Source organism: Dromaius novaehollandiae, chromosome 11 (genome assembly GCF_036370855.1).
Source record: "Dromaius novaehollandiae isolate bDroNov1 chromosome 11, bDroNov1.hap1, whole genome shotgun sequence".
Classification (NCBI taxonomy): domain Eukaryota; kingdom Metazoa; phylum Chordata; class Aves; order Casuariiformes; family Dromaiidae; genus Dromaius; species Dromaius novaehollandiae.
Genome location: NC_088108.1, coordinates 4,813,398 through 4,833,245, shown reverse-complemented (window position 1 = coordinate 4,833,245; position 19,848 = coordinate 4,813,398). Strand labels below are relative to the sequence as shown.

At 56.7% G+C, this 19,848-nt stretch overlaps 1 protein-coding gene across 2 annotated transcripts in view; it reads left to right on the top strand.

The window, feature by feature from the left end:
- Nucleotides 1–567: 567 nt before the first annotated feature.
- The window catches only part of LOC112983008 (actin-binding protein WASF3-like), a 37,447-nt gene continuing 18,166 nt past the window's right edge, over nt 568–19,848 (top strand). The window contains exons 1-3 of one of the 2 annotated variants that reach the window (XM_064518101.1): nt 568–630; nt 17,685–17,844; nt 19,544–19,678. In XM_064518101.1, coding sequence (XP_064374171.1) covers nt 17,712–17,844; nt 19,544–19,678 — 268 coding nt within the window. In that variant the 5' untranslated portion in view covers nt 568–630; nt 17,685–17,711. Of the gene's footprint in view, nt 631–16,866; nt 17,256–17,684; nt 17,845–19,543; nt 19,679–19,848 lie in introns of those variants that run through there. The other variant, XM_064518102.1, reaches the window with a different exon arrangement.

Below are 19,848 nucleotides of genomic sequence, written 5' to 3'. Positions count from 1 at the left end.
GAGGCAAGACGAGAGAAGAACTTTGGACCAACATCCTGCTATGCTGGGAAAATTAGATACCGATTTTTCACGCGGGAAGATGTCAGCATTTCACATACGTGGCCATTGCCAGGAACGGTGCGGGAACGTTATGAACCGGCGACCGATGTCCGAGGGAGCTTTACGTCTCCATCCGCGGGACCGGGCGCAGAAAACAGCCCCGAGCCCGGGCAGGAGCACTGAGTCAGCAGGAAAAAGTCTTGCCGAGGCCAGAAAAGGGCCAGAACTTGCCTCCAAGCCGCTTCTCTGGCTACGCTGGAGGCTGAAAATCCCGGCAGGGGATGGTGGAAGCCGGGGCCGCGCGGGCGGCCGCGGTGCGCGGTGCCGTTCCGGCCCCGCGCACCGGGGCCGCCCGCGCGGCGCGGGGCGGCGGGGGGGGCGGCGGCGGCGGCGGGGGGGGCTCGGGGGCGGCGGCGGGGGCACATGCGCCGTGCGGGCACTGCGGAGCGCCGCGGGGCTGGCGGGCAGGCGCGCACCGGGCACCGCGGCGGCGGCCGCCGCAGCCCTGCACCGCCCCGCGCCGCCGCCGCCGCGGAGCCCCCTCCCCGCCGCCGCCGCCGCCCCCCCGCCCCAGCCGCAGCCCCGGGCCAGGTGAGCGGGCGGCCGGCGGCGGGGGGGGGGGGGTGGGGGGTGGCGGGGCATGACGCTGCAAGGGCGGCGGGGGAAGCGGGGGCGGCGGGGGCTCCGGCGCTCGGCAGCCTTGCGGGGGGAGGTCTCCGACCGCTTTGCATCCGTCCATCGGGGGGGGGGTCGCCCACCGCTTTGCATCCTTGCACTGGTGGTCCCCCCACCGCTTTGCATCCTTGCATCTGGGGGGGCCTCCCACAGCTTTGCACCTTTGCATCGGGGGGGCTCTCCCGCCGCTTTCCATCCTTGCATTGGGGGGGTGTCTCCCACCGCTTTCCATCCTTGCATCGGGGGGGTGTCTCTCACCGCTTTGCACCTTTGCATCGGGGGGGGGTCCCCACCGCTTTGCATCCTTGCATGGGGGGGGGGGTCTCTGACCGCTTTGCACCTTTGCATCGGGGGGGGGGGTCCCCACCGCTTTGCATCCTTGCATGGGGGGGGGTCTCCCACCGCTTTGCATCTTTGCATTGGGGGGGTCCCCACGGCTTTGCATCCTTGCATCGGGGAGGGGTCTCCGACCGCTTTGCACCTTTGCTTCGGGGGGGGGGGTCCCCACCGCTTTTGTATGCTTGCATGGAGGGGGGTGTCTCCCGCCGCATCAGAGGGACCCCTGCCACTTGGCATCCTCACATATGGGGGTCCCCACCACTTGGCATCTTGCTTGGGGGGGGTCTCCCATGGCTTTGCTCCTTTGCATCGCGGGGGTGTCTCCCACTGCTTTGCACCTTTGCATCGGGGGAATCTCCACCACTCGGCATCCTTGCATGTGGGGGGGCCCCACCGTTTGGCATCTTGCGGGGGGGGGGGTCTCCCGATGCATTTCGCTTTTGCAGGGAGGGGAGTGTCTCCCACCGCTTTGCACCTTCGCGTTGGGGGGCCCTTGCCCCTTGGCATCCTTGCTCAGGGGGTTCCCCATTGCTTGGCATCTTGCTTGGGGAGGTGTCTCCCACCGCTTTGCTCCTTTGCATCAGGGTGGAGGTCCCCATCGCTTTGCACTTTTGCATTGGGGGGGAGTCCCCACCACTTTGTATCCTTGCTTGGGGGGGGGGGTCTCCCACCGCTTGCCAGCTTTGCATTGGGGGGCCCCCCTGCCGCTTAGCATCCTTGCACATGGGGGTCCTGCCGTTTGGCATTTTGCTTGCGGGGGTGTCTCCCACCACTTTGCACCTTTGCATCAGAGGGACCCTCACAACTTGGCATCCTCACATGTGGGGGTCCCCACTGCTTGACATCTTGTTGGGGGGGGTGTCTGCCATCGCTTTGCACTTTGCATCGGGGGGGGGGACTCCCACCACTTTGCGTTCTTGCATGGGGGGAGGGTGTGTCTCCAACCACTTTGTGCCTTTGCATCGGGGCGGAGGGTCTCTGCCGCTTGGCATCTTGCTTGCGGGGGTGTCTCCCGTCGCTTTGCACCTCGGCATCAGGAGGGGTCCCCACTGCTTTGCATCCTTGCGTTATGGGGAGGGTCTCCCAAGGCTTTGCTCCTTTGCTTCGGGGGGGTTCTTCTGCCTGGGATTCTACTGGGGGGGCTTCCCACTGCTTTGCATCTCTGCACAGGGGGGAGCATCTCCCACTGCTTCACGCCTTTGCATCGGGGGACCCTTGCAGCTTTGCGTCCTCGCGTGGGTGGAGGGAAAGCTCTGCCACTTGGCTCTGTGGCTGGGGCAGGTGGATAAGCCAGGCCCTGCGGTCAGGGCCACTGTGGGGCTGGGGAGGGCAGGGGCACCGCGTCGACCCCAGCAGCCCAGGGCAGCCGCCGCTGTGCACCGCTGCTCCCGATGGCCTGGAGTCTCCCCACGGCCACCCAGGGCGTCACCCCCTCTGCCCAGACCCCCCCCAGCCCGGGGCACCCCCGCAGCCCGGCTGCACATGGACACCCGCACGCCCCCGGGTGCAGAGCCCGGCCCCCACGCACTGTGATTCAGCTGCTTGCTTTAATTTTGTCACTTGGAAGTCGGTCGAGTTCTGCCTGCCGTGTGGTCATGTCAGCGTGGTAAAACGCCTATGGATTGAGAGCCGAGAACGGTGCTTTTTAGCGTAGTTTGTGGCTGCTTTGTCCATCGCTGCCTCGCATCCGGCAGCTCCGCCGCCCGGTACGCGGCCGGACACTGGCCCGCGGAAGGAGCGCGAGCCCCAGGCGCACGGGCAGCTCAGCGTGGCAGAATTAATAATTCATCTCCAAAACTTTGGTGTGCCGAGGCACGCCCCTCGTTTGCTCTCTCATTGCCTGCGTTCGAGAGAGGCCAGTGGCTTCATCTGGGCTGAAAACGAGGTGTTTGGGTGGTCTCTCTCTGCGTCTCCTTGGCCAGCAGATAGGGCTGGGTAGTCGGGATAGGTTGGAGAGGGCATTGGTCCAGCAAGGCTTCATACGGCAGCTGGAGGGTTAACGCGCATGGTGCCTTTCTGCTGGAAACCCGGGGCGCTAAGAAGGGCTCTTAGCGTGTGGTGGGACTTGGTCCCCGCACGTCCACTTCTTCCTTAGGGAGCTGAAGCCCCCAGAGAAAGCTCGAGCCGAAGCGTGTTTCGCTTGGAGCCGTCGCCTCCCTCGGCCCAGCTCTGAACCGAAGATGCTCGGCCTCCATTTTATGGAAGCTGACAACTCGGCGGGGCACGCCAAGATCTTGACAAGTTACAAACAACAGCCCCGCAGCCAAAAAAAGCGAGGTTTTTTTTGTGGAGCTGCTCATCTAGATGAGGGTGGCCGAAGGCTTGACCCTCCGAGCCGCCGGCCTGCGAGCCGCGGCTGGCTCAGGGGATGGCACTGATGGGTCCCACCAGCCCTCAGCGGCACACGCGGCAGGAGGGGCTGAACCGGCGATCTTGGCCTCAGAAGACCCCGGTGACTCACCTCCTCGCGCGGCTCGGGACTACCCCGGGCGGGCACGCGGCGCAGCGCCGGCGGGCAGCGCGCCCCAGCAGAGCACGAGCTTTCCGCGGCTCCCGAGGCCGGCGGGAGCTGGCTTTGCAAGAGCCCCGCTGCCCGGAGACGTTCCCCGTGGTTCATCAAGGCGCCCCGTGTGCCGGGGAGAACAGGGCCGCTCTGTTAAGCGGCATCCTGCTCACGCAAGCCGTTAGCAAAGGAGAGCCTGCTTTTAACGAGCTGAGCCTAAAGGGAAAAATGTCACTGGAGAGGGTTTTTTTTCCTGTGCTGATAAAGAGTCATTAAAAAAACCACAATTACAGGGCCAGTGGGTGCCTTTCTCGGCCAAAATACACACAGAATTTGTTCTGCCGGTTTCACTGCCCCATCCCGTGACTCCTTTTATGTGCCTGCGCCTCTGAAGATCAAGGAAGACGTAGTACTTCTCCGAGGCGCTTGTAGAAAAAAGCCAGGCACGGAGCAGATAAAAGATGGAGAAGCAGGATCACAGCGCTTAGTTTCCCCCATACCTCTTTGACTCCTTTCTGCTTTGGAGTTAAAACATCAGTGAATTATATTCGTGCGCAAATTCGGGTTGTTTTTGAAGCAAAGCAGCGGCTGGCGGGGAGGCACCGGGAGAGGAGCGGCGCGGGGTCGCGGGCCGTATCTGGAAGGCGTTTCTGCGCGTGGTGGTCGCGGCCCAGTAAAGCAGCTCTGAGCTCAGTTATCAGCGCTGCAGGGCTTTGAGGGCTCCCTGTTTCCAAGGAACCAAATGGCAGAACAAGAAAACCCACATAAACTAAAACCTAAGGAAAAGAGCTGCCTGAAAGCCCACTTGCTAATTACTTTATAGCATCTGGTAGTTACCTATCTGCATAGAAACATGTAATTTAGATAAAGAAACATATTAAGGACTCTGTTTTAAAGCAACACATGTACAGCAGGGTTGGCTTTTTGTAATAACCACAAGGTTAAGAAGCAGTTGCATTTATGGCATCCTTCTAGGAGCTGGGCTTTTTGGCTAAGGTTTCCGTTGCAGAACCCAGCCTTCCAAGGTATTCATGATTTAGAGGCAATTTAGTCAAGTGCTGTGCTTAGAGCAGGAGCATTTTGCAGTGGAAGAAGGGAGGAAAAAAAAGTAGCGTGGCATTTATTAATAAAGCTCTTTGGGAATATTTTTAGCCGTGATTTAATGTTATGTTGCACTTTATAGGAAAATTTTCGTTTGCTGAAGCCTCCTCTCAGTTACCACCGACAGGAAAGATGCCGTTGATTTAGCAGAGGAGGAGAGCTGCAGATGGCCCGTGGGAGAGCCGCAGGGCAGCCCTCGCCGCCGGGGACGGGCTCTGGGCTCCGTGCCGTCCCCGCGGAGCACGGCTCACTAACTCAGCCCTCGCCCACCGAGCAACATAGCTCTGCTCCGGGGCCGGCCGGAGATGTCCCGCTCGCTCCAGCTGAGCCCTCTCATCCGCTTGGCTCAGAAGCCTGACCCTTTCCCTGTTGGACCACATCGTCCAACGCTGTCAGCAGGCCCTTAGCTGGATAAGTGGGAAATTATTTTGTTACAGCCTCCCCAAGACAGATGACTTCTCCATTAGCCAGTAATGACGGCTTTCCCAGCTCCATCCCCCCACGTGGCTCATTCACACTGGAAGGGCTGGTGGGAACAGCTCAGTCCCTGATCAGTCCTTGGCTGGCAGTGAGCATTGCTTGCTGCCACTCAAGAGCAGGGCTGAGACCTCTCAATTCGTTTCATATGTGCTGCAGAAGCAGCTGGCACCCAGCATTGACTTTCCATCACTCCCGGGCCGATAGCCTTTACATTGGTGACCTAAAAACACAGCGCCTCTGTGCTCTCCACCTTGGCTTTGCGGTCCCCAAAGCATTTTGCCACCTGGCATGCTGCCAGAAAATGTGCTAACGTTTCTCATCCAGGAGGGGCCTGGGAAGCTTTTCCACAGCCTGAAGTGAGCAGCAGACCCTTGCGAACATGGACACCTTCTAGGCACAGGGACAGCAGGGAGGAAGGCAGGCCATCAGCATCGCTTCTCCCACACCCGTCAGCCTCGGTGATCAGGTGCATTTTCTCGCATCGAAGGCCTGCCCTCTGTTTTATTTTTAGCAAGGGGGACATTTGCGACCCAACAGTATTTAATTAGACTTTGGACAGCAGTTCTGGATTATCAGCTTTATGTGAAGCAATGGCACATGTCATTAGCATTTGTAGCCATTTCTGCTAGCAACAAATTAAGTGATCACAGATGCATTTCATAAATTAGACCAATATGTCCTCTGCGTGGATCACACTCCATTTTGTGTGAAGTAAATCAGTAGATCTGGGTCTGGCTCCTAGCAAGCAAGTTTCCCTGCGTCAGAGCTGCCTCCACACTTTATGCCAGCTGGTGCTTCAGCTCCCACGGGACAGACTCCACTCCCGCTCCCTAGGTTACATGCAGGGCCCCCATCAGCCAAATATTTGAGAGGGAAAACCCTGAGTTCAGGCCTAGCTGAGCCAGATGTTACCCCTCAGTCCCTAGGTAGCTGCTGGTGGACTTGTTCTCCATAGATTCATCTTGTCCCTTCTGCACTAATGATTTCCAGAACATCCTGGGGCAGGGAGCTCTGCTCTTTAATTTGGAGTTATGCTAAAACATTGCTTCTTATTTGATACTTTTTTGATGATTTCATTGGCTGCACTTAATTCTTGTATCATAAGTAGTGAATAACCATCCCCTGCTCCTGTTCTTGGCACCATTCATGGTTTTAGAAACCTCTGGGGTTGCTGTGCTCTCTACCAGTTGCCCCCCTTTTAAGTGGAAAGTCCTATTTAGTCTCTGCTTTAGCTCACAAATCAACTCAGAAGTCTGATCCTGTTGCACTACCACCACTTACTCCTGCCTGGTGAGAAATGTGCAGAAAGGCCATTTGGCAGGTTCAGTTCCCACCTCTCTGCTGCAGCTGAAACGCCTCTGACATTTCACACCACACCAGGCTCCATCCTAGCCCGCTCCCCAGGCATCACCTTTCCTGCCACATGCCATAGGACAGGTCCCTTCAGGCACCTAAGAGCCCAGCTGAGACTCGTCCCCATCTCTTGTCCTTTTCCTGACTCTTGTGTCTGCCCCTTTGCTTCTTTAAATATTTAAGGACTGCCTCGTGTTTCCTCTTTGTGTGCAGCTTCCCTCTGATCCCACAGCCCTTTCTCACTTGCCTGTTCCCAGGGTGTCTGCTCTAAAAGAAGGGCTTTTGACCTGAGCAGGGATTGCAGGGTCTGGCACATTTTGTTCTTTTGATAGTCATTTGCAAACCTTTTTGTCTTTCTCCATTCAAGGATTATAGATTTTCAATATACTGCTTTATTTTTTTTTCTTGTACTACTTTGGCTTCTGGCATCCATCCAAAGCTTTTGCTTCCTTGCAAAATACTCCAGTTCCTGGCAGCACTCTGGTACTCCAGTTCCTGGCAATGTCCGATAGCCTGGGGTCAGCAGGACTCTGGTGAGCTTGTCGGAAACACTCTGATCCTGGGGGCCAAGCAAAAGGATTGAAGTGAGTACTGCTGGAGGGACCCAGCTAGGAAATTGCCTTTCCTGACAACTTTATGCAAGGTCAGCTAGTACTTTACACAGCCAGTTCTGTGCCTGGCTTCTATACCATCTTGCAGGGATGGCTGGTTTGGTTGTCTTTTTGCAATTTGGTCTCTTTCAAGACAGCAGCATGCACTGCAGACGTGTTTCCTCAGACAGCTCTGCTCAGCTCTGCAGTGGATTTGGTCCCAAACCAGGTTTCTTTGCAGAGAGGACCCAGCCAGCCAGGAAAAATGAACCCAAGCTTTGCCTGCTCTCCCACCCAGGCCTAGTGAAAGAGCAGAGGCAGTTCTCTTGCATCTCTTGCAATATGAGGCAGCAACCTGGGGCTGAGCCAGCTGGAAGCTGGGGAATAGTTTGGAGAAGCAACACTACCTTCCTGCCGTGGCTGTATACTCTTTTCACAGCATCAATTACCTGTCAGAAACAGGCTGTGGGGCTCGATAGACCTTCATCTGCCCCAGATGCTCCCTGTTCCCCTGCCTCGCTTACTCCCCTTGTCACCAGCTTTTCTGTGCCATCTATCTTCCTCTCATTCCTCCCGTGCCTCCTCTTCACTCTTCCTTTAAAAAGGCTCCCTAAGCACTTGCCTGGTGTGATGTTTGGCCAAAGGGAGATGTTCACAGGGCTGAAACAGCAGAGAGCAAATCCCACATCCTGCAGGAGTGGCCACATGCAAGCAGCATCAATACCAAGGCCCCCCCCCGTGTCCATTGCAGTGATTAGCCAGTGCCCGGGGACCGTAGCCAAATAACGCCTGTCTGCACCTGGCCTGTCCCTTCCCTGAAACTGCTGAACCCCCTGCCCAGAGCAAGCTGGGAAGGGCTGGTCCTTCAGCAGCAGCAATCGCCAAGGTGTCAGGGTTGCTGCAGCTAAGCTTCCTGATTTTCCCTTGGCAGAAGGCAGCTTGTCAGGGCAGAAGTTAAAGCTGTTGCTCATTTTCTGTCTTACCACCTTCCCTGCCCAGGCAGCCCCTACTCACAGCCAATCTTTGCTTGGGCAGCAGTGAGGTAGATGCAGTTTCCCCCCGAGCTCCTTAGCATGGTTTAGAAAGCAGCTGGTGGAGAGCTGGGAGTCACGTTGCCACCTTGTCTGCAAGCTGGTGCCCAGCTTGAGTAGGTGTAGGTGGCATTGGGGTATCTGTGGCCCTGGAGAATGCCAAGGTGCCTTGTAACCTGAGAGCAAGCCCGAAAATCTAGTAGAGAGGCTGGCACTTGCAACAGTGAGTGCACTAGATTTAGCAAATGCAGTGAATTGGGCTGAGAAAAAACAATTCGTCTCCCAGAACACAAACAGCTTGGGGAGGTCAATGCAAGTGCCACAGCTGAGATGCCAAGAATGTTTGACAGATGTATTATGGAAACCAAAATGTGCTACCAGGGGAAGCAGTGATGTGCTGCTGAGAAGCAGACGGTTTCCAGTTAGCATCAGCAGCAATGAGTCTCTCCTCATCTTGACAGCTCCATGAGGGTTGTCACAGCACCTTTCACCAAGGATATTTTCCAATATGGCAAGTCTTAGAGTTATTTATTCTCTTGGCAGTCAGGGAAGAGAAGACAAGTGATGCAGCCCCACAGTGCAGGGATGGCCCCATGCAGCAGCTGCTCCCAGAAAGCCCAGTCTAACTCACTCCATCTTTTCACTCTGAATAATTCCTGCTGAGTTTGTGGTTCTGATTCTCCTCCTCCAGCCTGAGGCCAGTTATTCTGCTGAGGACCCCTGATCTGCACTGACAAAAAGACAACAAGACCCCATGGATCTTAACCCACATAAGGGATACCAGAATCTGCCTCAGCTTCACATGGCCAGCAGAAGAGAGGATCACCCTACAAATAATGTCCCATAGATCTGCAGAGGAACTGGAAGGCTCAGAGCATTGCAAAAGGAAGGGGCTTTGGCCTTTCATCCATGGCTTCAAACCCAGCTCCAGCAGTTGGAAGCTCTTCCCACCTATTTATTGCTTGGTTGCCTGCAGAAAAGGGTTTTGGCCACAGGATGGTCAGCTCCAGTGCTAGCATGGCCTTGCACACCACTACATGGTGTCCTTAGACAAGAAGGAAGGACCGATGGAGTTGTGCAGACTGATCAGTCTCTCCCAGCAGCACTGAAGCAGAGGCAGTGGCTGTGCTCTTGAGTACCCACAGGCAGCCCAGGCTGGTATGGCAGGGGCAAGTTAAGGAACTGTGCAATGCCTGAAGAAACTCAGACCATTAAATGAGAACTAAAATAAGCAAACTTTCTTGAGGTTGAAGGGAGTGGCTGGTAGAAAAAGCCCATATAAACATCTATAGCTATTTGATTGAAATACTGGAGATGAAACAATGGTTGATGGAAATATGTGGTGCATCCTGTCTAGTTGGCATCTCTTGGCATGTTGGGCTGTGCAAGTTCAGAAGCACTAAACATTACTCTCATATCCATCTGTGCATAGGCAAGTGTGAACAGGAAGGGAAGCCTCAACTGCCTGAGCCGTGGCTCAAATTAGTAAGAAAAAGAGCTGTTGTATTGTCCACTGGCTCTGTGGTAGTTTGGTCATCCTCCAGCCACTGGTGCAACAGGGAACTTGCTGCATCCAAGATCTGAAGGTGACTGTAACCTTGCCTACGTTATTGCTCCCACTGTTGCTAACAATGAGGAATGTAAAGAAATTCAGCCCTGTTGCCATGTCTTTAGAGTGAGATCCACCCCCAGGAGTGTTTTCTCCCCTCTTGCCTGTGTTCAGATGTTGGGTTGCTGCCCTCTAAGGACTAGTGTTGGCCACGCTGGAAACCAGGCACATGCTTCAGAGGGTGCACAGTTCTGGCATCCCAGAGACTTGAACCATTACCTAAGAGTAACTTAATCTGACCCACATACAGCAGTGCAGCCTGCAGCAGCTGGAGTCTCCTAGCAGCCTTGATGCAGTTGGCTGCATCTCCTAATGCACTCTCACATGGAGCAGAAAGCCCAGACCCTCAAGGGTTGGCATTTTCCCTAATCTGAAATCACAGATCAGTCTGAGGAGGAAAGCAGGAGCCCTGAGGGAGGGGGACACTCACTCCCCACCCCAACATGCATCACCAAGCAAGGATATACACTCAAGAGTTGCTGCACCAAAAGGAAGAATTTTTAAGAGCACCTTTTCCCTCCCCCCCAACCAGAACAGATGCCAGGCAAATCCTTTGCCATTGCCCCCTCTGCAGCAGAGCCAGTCCCATTCAAAATAGGGTCATTAGCCCTCTTAAGGCTGCCTGCATTAGGTGGGAAAGCCTTGCAGCAAATCTGGAGCAGACTGAGTGAGGACAGAGGAGGAAGGTGGAAAAACCCTTCCAGATGTCCAGCTTGAGCAGCCATGTGCAGACATCCCACCTGCCCTTCTAGCTGCCCTGGGTTAAGTCAGCTCCACCAAGCAACACTGAACATAAGATACACAGCTCTTCCCATCCTGGTTTTGCTCTCTTTGCATCAAAATGAGGTTATACATGTGTATACTAAGTGAGCGCTGCTTGAAGGGTACTCACCCAGCAGTCGCTTTCTACACCCTTGTCCACACAAATAAGGCACAGTCTCACAGGGTCTGAGCACAGCCGGCAGAGCCAGGTGCTAGTGACCACATCCATCAGTGGTCCCAGATCAGGCAGTTGTCCACAGTTCAGCAGCCAGGGCCAGCATCCACCCAGGGAGTCAAGTCAGGAGCAAGAGGGGATGGGGCCAGAGACAGAACTGGAGACAAGGCTACAACATGGGTCCAAAGCCCACCCAGGAAACAGGGCCAGAAGCAGGGCTCAAGCCAACCTACAGCATCCCCCAAAGGGGTCCATCCAGGAGACAAACTACTCACAGTGTAGGTCCAAGGTTCATCCAGGAGACAGGGCCAAGGCTAGGGACAGACTGACCCACAGCATAGCTCAGAAAAAGCTTAAGTACACCAGGCTGAGCTTAAATAGAGCCCCTGGGCCCATGGGCAGGGTGTGGGAGGAGGCCCCAGGTGAAGCTGGTCAGGGCTGTTAATGCTGATTAGTGCCCTCAGGGTCCTGACAGCTCTGCAGGTGGGCTGAGGCCAGGGTGAACATGGGAATTTGACCCTTTTTGGCCTAGCTGCAGTAGAGGCATGGCTTTACTGCTTGCAGGGCATTGCTTGGATGGGCAGTACTGGCACTGCCCATGGCGGCTGCTGCTGAGCCTGGTGCACACTGGCCGAGGGACAGCGTGGCAGCGATCGCCCAGGGGGGCCGTGCTTTCAGCAGCAGTGCTGAGTGCTGTGCTTTTCAGATGGCACTGGTATGGCCATAGACATATGGAAGAAATAGTGAATTTGTCTTGCCCTTGTGATTCTGTCCGTGCTTAGGTTTTTGCCTCTTGCAATAGGCAGTTCTCCCACTGCATTAAACCAGTTTTCATTAAACCACCATCTCCTGCCTTCTTCTCACTTCGAAGCAAATTCAAGGTTGATGGCACAGTATATGCAAGCAGGATCATCATGCTTTGCATCCAGATCAATATCTGATTATTAGTAATGTTGGATATTTGGTATGAGAGAATTTTCCACTGTGACTGCAAAGACCGTGCTCTGGGTGGCCGGAAAACGAGGGTTCCCTCCTGGCCACATATCTGCCTTATGCCTTGAAGAATGAGACTTTGTTTCCCCTGTTTTAGCTTCCGTGGTGTAATGCAAAAGGACGGTTGACTCAGCTTGATGGGGAGGTGAATAGTTACACGGTGAAACTGAGGGTTGGGGTAGTGCGATGGTTACAGCTGTATGGTAAAGATTCACAGTCCGCTGTCCTGGTGCTTCAGGTGGAGCAGGGTGCTGGCCCAGGCTGTGCCCTTGGCCACGAGGCTAGAAACTATTGTTTTTCAGAGCGTTCCTGTTATCAGTGGGGTAGGATTCCCACGAGATGACTTTAAAAGCAATAGAAAAAAATCCAACTGTCAAAAACCCTAAGCCTAGAGGGATTTTCTGGAGGGATGCCCTTGGACCGGGGGTGCTTCCTTAGGAAGATGCCAGATCAAAGAGGGCTGGACCTCATTAGGCCGAAGACACAGCAGAAAGGGTGAGGGGTTTCTCAGGATGGTCAGAGGTGGTCGGCAGTGACGATGCATCACACAGAGGCACCAACACATCGCTTGTAATTAATGAAATTCCAATGACAGAGCTGGCACATTTTGGAGACCAATTTAAAATGTACTGAAGAGCAGCTACATGCAATTGCACTCTCCTATGCCATGGGTTCATTCCCTGTGTGTATTCAAAGACCAGCCAGATTCATTTAGGTGTTAAAAAATACCAGCTTGATAATTTTGACTCTCCTTAGTCCCGCAGCAGCAGAACTAAGGCAGCTGTGGGAACAGGGGCAAACCCTGCTCATGCACGGTACACAGCAGCGCTCTGAAGATGGAGCAGGCTGGTTTGGATGAGCCGCAGCAGGATTTGTGTGCAGCATCTTCGTGTGTATGAGCACAGTGTGCCTGCAAGGACAGGAGTGACGCTGGCATCTGTGCAGTTGTGTACAGCTCATCCTTTAGGCTAATGTTTTTTAGATCAGAAGTCGAGCTTTAACCCCCAAAGTCAGAGGCTTGAGCCATGATGCCTTGGACGCACTAGGGATGTTACGCTACAAACACTCTTATATTGCACTTAGGACGAGGGATTTATAATCTGTGTGTTCATACTAGCAGACACTAATCGCAGAGGTCTAAAAAGCGGCTTCCTTCCCTGGTTTATTCATGACTGTCCCTCCTGTGAAACATCCGGCAGCGGCTGCTGTTGGAGGCAGGTTAGCGGTTGTGTGGATGCAGGCTGTGGTCCCTCACGTGGATCCTGTGTCCCTGCGTACGAGCGAGCAGGGCTATGAAGGCCTGTGGGTACGTGCTGGCCGAAAGGGTGGAAGGAACGTGGGACACAAGCTTATTGTGAAGTGGACAGCATTATATTTTGGTTGGATAGGTTTGTCTGAAATGGAAACCAGAGCCTGCCCATTTGAAGACATTATTCGGCTTTCCACCTCATGTCATTGTCCTCTTCTTTGAGGAAAAAAATATCTAACAGGAGCCAAACTTGTTGACTTCGTTATTGGGTGAATTGGACAAGGGTCTTCAGAGAGGGGTAGAGCGGCGTGTGGTCAGGGTTAGGCTGGCTCTGGGGATGTCCCGTGCCTCCGTCGGAGCTGAAGTTTCCTGGCTTGGACGCAATACACGTCCATCTGTCCAGGGAGTCCGAGCACAGTGTTGGCTGCCCACAAGGAGGCAAAGCAGAGCTTCACGGAGGGGGTGTCTCCGATGTCCCAACCAGCGGTGACTCATTCCCAGCCAGCCGGGTCATGATGAGGGAGCAGCTAGCGAGGCAGTGGGGTTTTTGCTGCAGGGAGTTTAAAGTGAGGAGGGATGCTGAAATCACTTGCCCTGACTGTGCAGGTTCACTCATTTACCCCTTTGCTGAGCTCAGTCTCTTCCCTGAGGTCCAGAGGGGCATCTGATGCCCCAATGAAGAGGCAGGAAGCCCCCATTTCCCTTGGCGGTTTGTTCTGGGGACAGTCATTTTATCAGTTAAAAATGTGGGCCAAATTCCTCCTTGACTTTTTCTGCTGGATGCTCTCAGAGCTTGGTCTTTCTAAGGCTTTTTAGAAGAGATTAAAGGGATCCTTTTACGCCAGGGATGTTCTCCCGTGGTACGTTCTCAAACATAGCAATCAAATCACATGCCAGTCTTTTCCAGGCTAAATTCTGTGACTGTCTGTAGGTCTGTCCCTGCTGGGAATTTTTTCAGACCTCAAATCCTTTTTTTCTTTTTTTCATTCCCTTAAGTTTCCCTTAGTGACCCAATGACCGTCAGAAATGTATGCAGGACCCCAGTCTTTACCTGGAGTAGAAACTGCTCCCTGCTTGATCCCGCATGTCTGCCGAGCCTCTCCACAGCCCCCCCCCCCCCCCCGGCCCCGATGTGATTTAGGAGCAGGCGTGCTGTGCCACCACCCACAGCCGAGGCCCGTCTCCTGCAGATCCAGCCTCCATTCCTTGTCCTTCGGTGTGTAACTTTGTGCTGGACTACCTGCAAAGGGCCTAGATTCACCTCTCCCGATTTTGTTTCCCGCTGCCCCCGTTACGCGCTGCTTATTCCCTCTGGTCCTGCCCCGATGGGTGCAGGCTGCACGTACTGCTGGGGCTTGGGCACCAGTTGCCTGGCGAATGCTGAGAATCGCTCTTTGTGCCCAGCTTCTAATTGCTGGGCCCCAGCAGCTCATTAAATGCTCTCCCCGTTGCCTTCCTGTCCCCCGGCTGGCCACCGGCCCGGCCAGGCTGCAGGACAACGGGAACTGAAGAGCCTGTGTCAACTGCAGCGAATTATGCAACCCCTAGAGAGTTTTGACTGACAGCCCTGGCCATCGCAGTAGTTTCCAGGGAATCTCCCACGGCTCCGAGCCTGTTGTCCCCGGGCCACGCGGCATTGCCGGGGCCGGGTCACCTGGACACAGCTCTGCTGTCCCTGCACAACCGCAGGGACCTGACACCAGCCCAGCCACCGGGCACCGGTCTCAAGGGTGACACAGAAGGGGAACTGTATTTTTCAGCAAGTCAGTGGGAGCATATGGCAGGTGAGCGGAATTGGCTGGGAAGCTGGAGGAAGGGAAGTTGTATCAGTTATATGATATTCGTCTCTTTTGCATGATCCTCTGTGCAGAAGGTGGAACGATACCAAGTTTTCGTGGCGCTCTCTACCCCCTTCCTTTGCAAATCTCTTGGAGATGACCTCAGTGCTGGAAGGGTGCTGCCCCCTCTGACCATGAGCGGTGAGGTCCCGCCTTGTTTCGGGATGCGTACGCAGGCCTCCCAGTCCCTGTGCGTTGTTACCGGCTTGCCGCGGCCCCTTAGGCTCGCGTGGGTGTGCAAGGAAAACGGTACGCTGGCCTCCGAGTGCCTGGAAAGAGGATTCGCGTCTGGCCAAAATAGTCCGCTAGCCACAGATATCGAAAGACTGCCCTGGAAACGGTGTGACAGAAGTTTTCTCAGCCAGCAGGTAAACAGCTGGGGGAAGCCTCTTAGCTCACCTGGGAGGCAGCTACAATAACATCCCCCAAGTTTTCTTCTGCAGGAAGAGAACATGTTCCGGCTGAGCCAGTGAGGGCCGCGAGCGTGAGGATGAGCCCCATGGCGCCCCGGCCGCACGAGGCGTGATCTCCGTAAGCTTGCGGTTTTGGGAGGAGCTGAAGCAAATTCAGTTTGGTCTGACCAAGCTTGCAGCATCTCCTTCGAGTGCCTGAGGAACTCCTCGACCCTGAGGACAACTTAGCCCTTAAAAGCACGCAGCTGTGGTGAGCTGAGCCGGGGACACGGGGCTCCGGAGGGGATCCCTGGTGCCGTCGCTGAGCAATACTGCGCCGGGGGCTCCCGGAGAAGCTGGGGGTGTCCCCGGCAAGCCGCGCTGGCAGCCTGCCTCACCATCACCACCGTCACCTCCATCCGCACGTGCTTGCCGGCTCCTCTGGCTATGAGTAAATGCGTGGCAGAAGTGACGGTCGTATTTACGGAGCGCTGGGTCCCTGGCAGGTCGCAGCAGGCGGGAGAAGGACAGGCGCCTTCCCTTGCTCTGAACACGGCTCATCCACCCGGCCTCTCCGGCCTCCTGTTTTCTGACCTTTGCCTTTAATGCCTTGATGAAAGAATAACCTCTTAAGGCAGGGCAGTAGTTACACGACGTTATCCACAAGCTCCTTTCTCAAGCTGCCTGCTCCAAGCCTGCGTCCGCCTGCCCGCCGACCTCCCGACGGGGCTCCCGAGGGAGCCAGCAACGCGGCTCTGCCCTCCCCGCGGGGCCCTGGCGCCCGGCAAGCTGGGACGAAACCGCAGGCTGAGCTTTGCAAGGCTCCGGGATGCTGCTCGCTCGTACGTCCAGCTCGGGGAGCACAATCGGCCCTTTTGGAAGCTCCATATTAATGATTTAGGAACAATTTTGTGCTGTTTTGTGGAGGGAACTCTTGACACGGATTTGCATTTGAAAAGCGGGGAGCTGGCACCCTGCACGGAGGGCGGGCTGCGAGGCCTGGCCGGACCTCGCGGCAGCGTCGACCGGGCGGTATCAATAGGAAACTGTTCTGCCCTGGCGCGGCCGGGCCAAAAAATGTGAACTCCGCGGATTGCTGGCTCCCGAGATAGCCGGCGTTACTGGCTCCGTTGTTGGGGCCTGGCTGCCCCGGGTTATTAACGTCTACGCTCATAAGCTGTTTTTCCTTGACTGCCAAAGCATAACAGGATTTTGTTAAAGCCGTGGGAGGGGGGGATTGCCGGGGACACAAAACGGGCGGATTTAGCTCCCGTTCCGCAGTCGGAGCAATCCTATTGACAGGGCAGCCTAACAGAGGAGGGAATTTGGGCCGTATGTTGCGCGCTGGCTAAGCTCCCTCGGGGCCGGCAGGGCCAGCCTTGATCACAGCTCGCCCCTCCGGTCCTCGCGGGCCGGGCGCCCGCTCCCCGCTTGCAGCCGGGCTCCTCTCTTCGGAGGTGCTTTTCCTCCGGCCGCTGCGAGGAGAGGAGAGGGACCGCGGGCCGGGAGCCCGGTGACCCCGCCGGCCGGGAGCGCTGGCCAGCGGCCGCCGGCAAAGCACCTCGTGAGCTGCTGTGCTAGAGAAATTATACGCGATGCCGCGCTCGTTTTCGCCGATTGCGCATGAAAGATGTCCTCGCGTCACGCTCGGCTGCATCCGCTCGAGTGACGCTGCTCGGTCCTGCTGCCCGGCTTTGCCTCAGCAACCGATTTTTTGTCCTTTCTGCTAACCGGCGTACATATATAATATATATGTAATGCCCCGAGGACGGCAGCGGCTTTTGCAGCCCGCCGATCCGCCGAGCAGCCGCCCTCCGTCTCTGCCCGCTCTTCGTCCTGCCTCGCCGGCTGCCCGGGGCGCGAGCGGTGCGGCGGGCGGCTGCGGGTGACGGCGGCTCACGACGCCCGGCCGAAAACTGGGCGCTGCACGCGGACGAGCGCGGCGGGGAGAGGAGAACCCGGAGAGCTTTGCGTTCGGCTGGAAATAACGGGATTACGGGCGGCTGCGAGTTTCCGCCTGCTATTTTGGTTGCATGGGGCTTTTTGAGAGCGCCGAGCGGGCGGCCGAAAGGTTGGGGAGTCGCCCGGGGAGGGTTTGGCCTCCGGTTTGCAGGCAGCTCGGGAAGGTAAGTGGCCAAACCGTCCCCGTGCGCGCGGATTTGTCCGCTGGGGTCGCAGGGGCACGGTGGGGGCACCAGTGGCCGGTCCTGCCCGTGGCCGCAGCCGTGCCCTGCCTGGGGCTGTCGCTCCAGCCGGACTCCGGCGTGACGTGGTGAAAACTGGAAACCCTCGGGGCGGCAGGGGCTCGCGGGGCGCGTGCCTACGTGCGGCCCCGCTGCGGGGGCCCGGGCGGCGCGGGGCGGCCGTGCGCGCAGGGTTAATCCCCGCCATGAAAAGCCCTGTTGTTCGGCGGCTCCAGGGCTGCAGGCGCGAGCGGCTGACGGGCGGCCGCCGGGATGAATCCGTAGGGGCGAGGTTTTTCCAGGAGAAAGGAAAGGGAAAAACAAAATAGCGAACGCCAGACGCTGACTGCTTTCTCCTCGCTGCCGGCGCAGGGGGACGCGTGAGGGCTCGCCGCCGGGATGCCGCTGGTGAAGAGGAACATCGAGCCCCGGCACCTGTGCCGGGGGGCTCTGCCCGAGGGGGTGACCAGCGAGCTCGAGTGCGTCACCAACAGCACGCTGGCCGCTATCATCAAGCAGCTGGGCAGCCTCAGTAAGTGCGCGAGCGCGGGACGCGCGGTCCGGCTCACTGCCCACCGCGAGGGGAGGCGAGACGCGCGGCGTGCGGAGAGCCGGCCGCACGCGGTCCTTCCCCGGCGGCCCCGTCCTGCGGGGACGGGAAGCCGTCGCCGGCCCCTCGCTGCCAGGCTTGAGGTTTCCGGAAATAGGAAGGCCAGAAGGCTTACGAAAATAAAACCCCGTTCTTAGAGCAGTTTTAGAGCCAAATCACTGTTTTATCTGAGAATCAATTCTTCAGAAGCTGCTAAGAGCAGAAAAGCTTTGGCAGTAATGTTTGTAATATTGCAGAAATCCCAACACAACAGGAAAGAAACGTTAACTAGAGAGTCGCGTATTTACTGACCTGGAGTTTTGATTAAACATAAGGAAGGATCCATGAAGTGAAGCTGTTTAGAAACCCCAAAAGAAAACCAGTGCAAGACGAGGAGGGCGAAGCGCGGGGGCAGCCACCCGGCCGCTGGGCTGAAGTCCTCAGAGCACCTTCAAAACCTCTTTGTATGGGATAATCTAAGATCTCGTGAGTCACCTGAAATCTTTCCCGTGAAACGTCCCCGAGGGTTTATTCTCTCTTCTTCCCAGGCCCCACCTAAGCCCTTTACTTTTATCGTCAAAATGTCTAGGAGGCTCCGAGGACACACGCAGTATCAGAGAGGCTTTGCCCCCAAAGGGCTGAGGCTCCCAATGGGCAAAACATAGCTGGGGAGCATCCGGGGGAGACGACGTGGCCAACGTGGGGCGGCGGCAGAGCAGACGAGGAGAGCCGGGGCCGAGCACTCGGCACGCGAGCCCTTGACGCCACGGCCTGCCCGGGAGCCGTACTGGGCTCCCTCTCTAATACATATATTTTATTTCCTCCAGAACTAGTTTCTTTCCTATAATACTCCCAGAAAAATAAGCCCCATCTTTCCCGAGCTGCTGAAAGCCCCGTGGCCGGTCGTAGCTCCGCGTGGCGGGACTGCGGGCGCCTTGGCACGTCCTTCTTGCTGGAGCGCTTCGTTTGGACATCGTTGCGCGGCGGCCGCTCCAGGCCGGGACACGTGACCAGCAGAGCAGCCAGGTTTCTCTCTAAACAGGAATTGAGATCACGCACACACGCACACACGCACGCGCACACACACACACACACACACACACACACAAACACACCCCCACGATCGGCTCATCCAGAGGAAGAGGAAATCAAAAGCAAACCGGCAAAGCCGGGCGACGGGCCGAGCGCCCCGCGCCAAAAGCCCCGGGGCCCCGCGCCACCCCCGGGGAACAACGGCCGCTTGTATCACAAGCGCCTTGATCTTGGGAAGGTTTCGATACACGTTTCTTGGAAGAAACCCCAGATAGCTCAGGCGGCCCTGGTAGCGGCGTTGTGCTTACAGCTGTTGCGCGGCGGAGCAGGGCTCTGCCTGGGGCCGGGCGAATACGGCTGTAGCCTGCAGGTGTCAGCAGTGCTCGGGGAAGCGGCGTTGTCCGACCTTCCCCACGGGGAGAAACAACGCCGAAATGCCCTGAGCTTTGCAGAAAATACCCGGGACACGCAACTGGGAAAAGATGGGGGGGTTAGGGCTCTTCTGGCTTGTGCTCGTGCTCCGTGCGCGCGGGAGAGGCTCATCCAGCTGCGCTGACGCAGCCTGCCCGGCTCTGCTGATGGCGTGTCCCCTTCCCGTTGGGCCCGGCAGGCAGGCATGCTGAAGACATCTTTGGGGAGCTCTTCAATGAAGCCAACAGTTTCTACATGCGGATGAACTCACTGCAGGAGAGGGTGGACCTGCTGGTGATCAAAGTGACGCAGCTGGACTCCACCGTGGAGGAAGGTGAGGAGCTGCGGGGCCGCTGGGTGGGTCCCGGCCAGCCCAGTAAGGCCCTGCTGGGCAGCAGTTTCGTTTTTAACTTTGCCCAACGGAGGTAGAAGAGGAGGCATCCCCGTTCAGATGGGCAGTGTGAGCCCTGCACAGTGTGTGGGCCTGTTTTGAAAGGACACTTT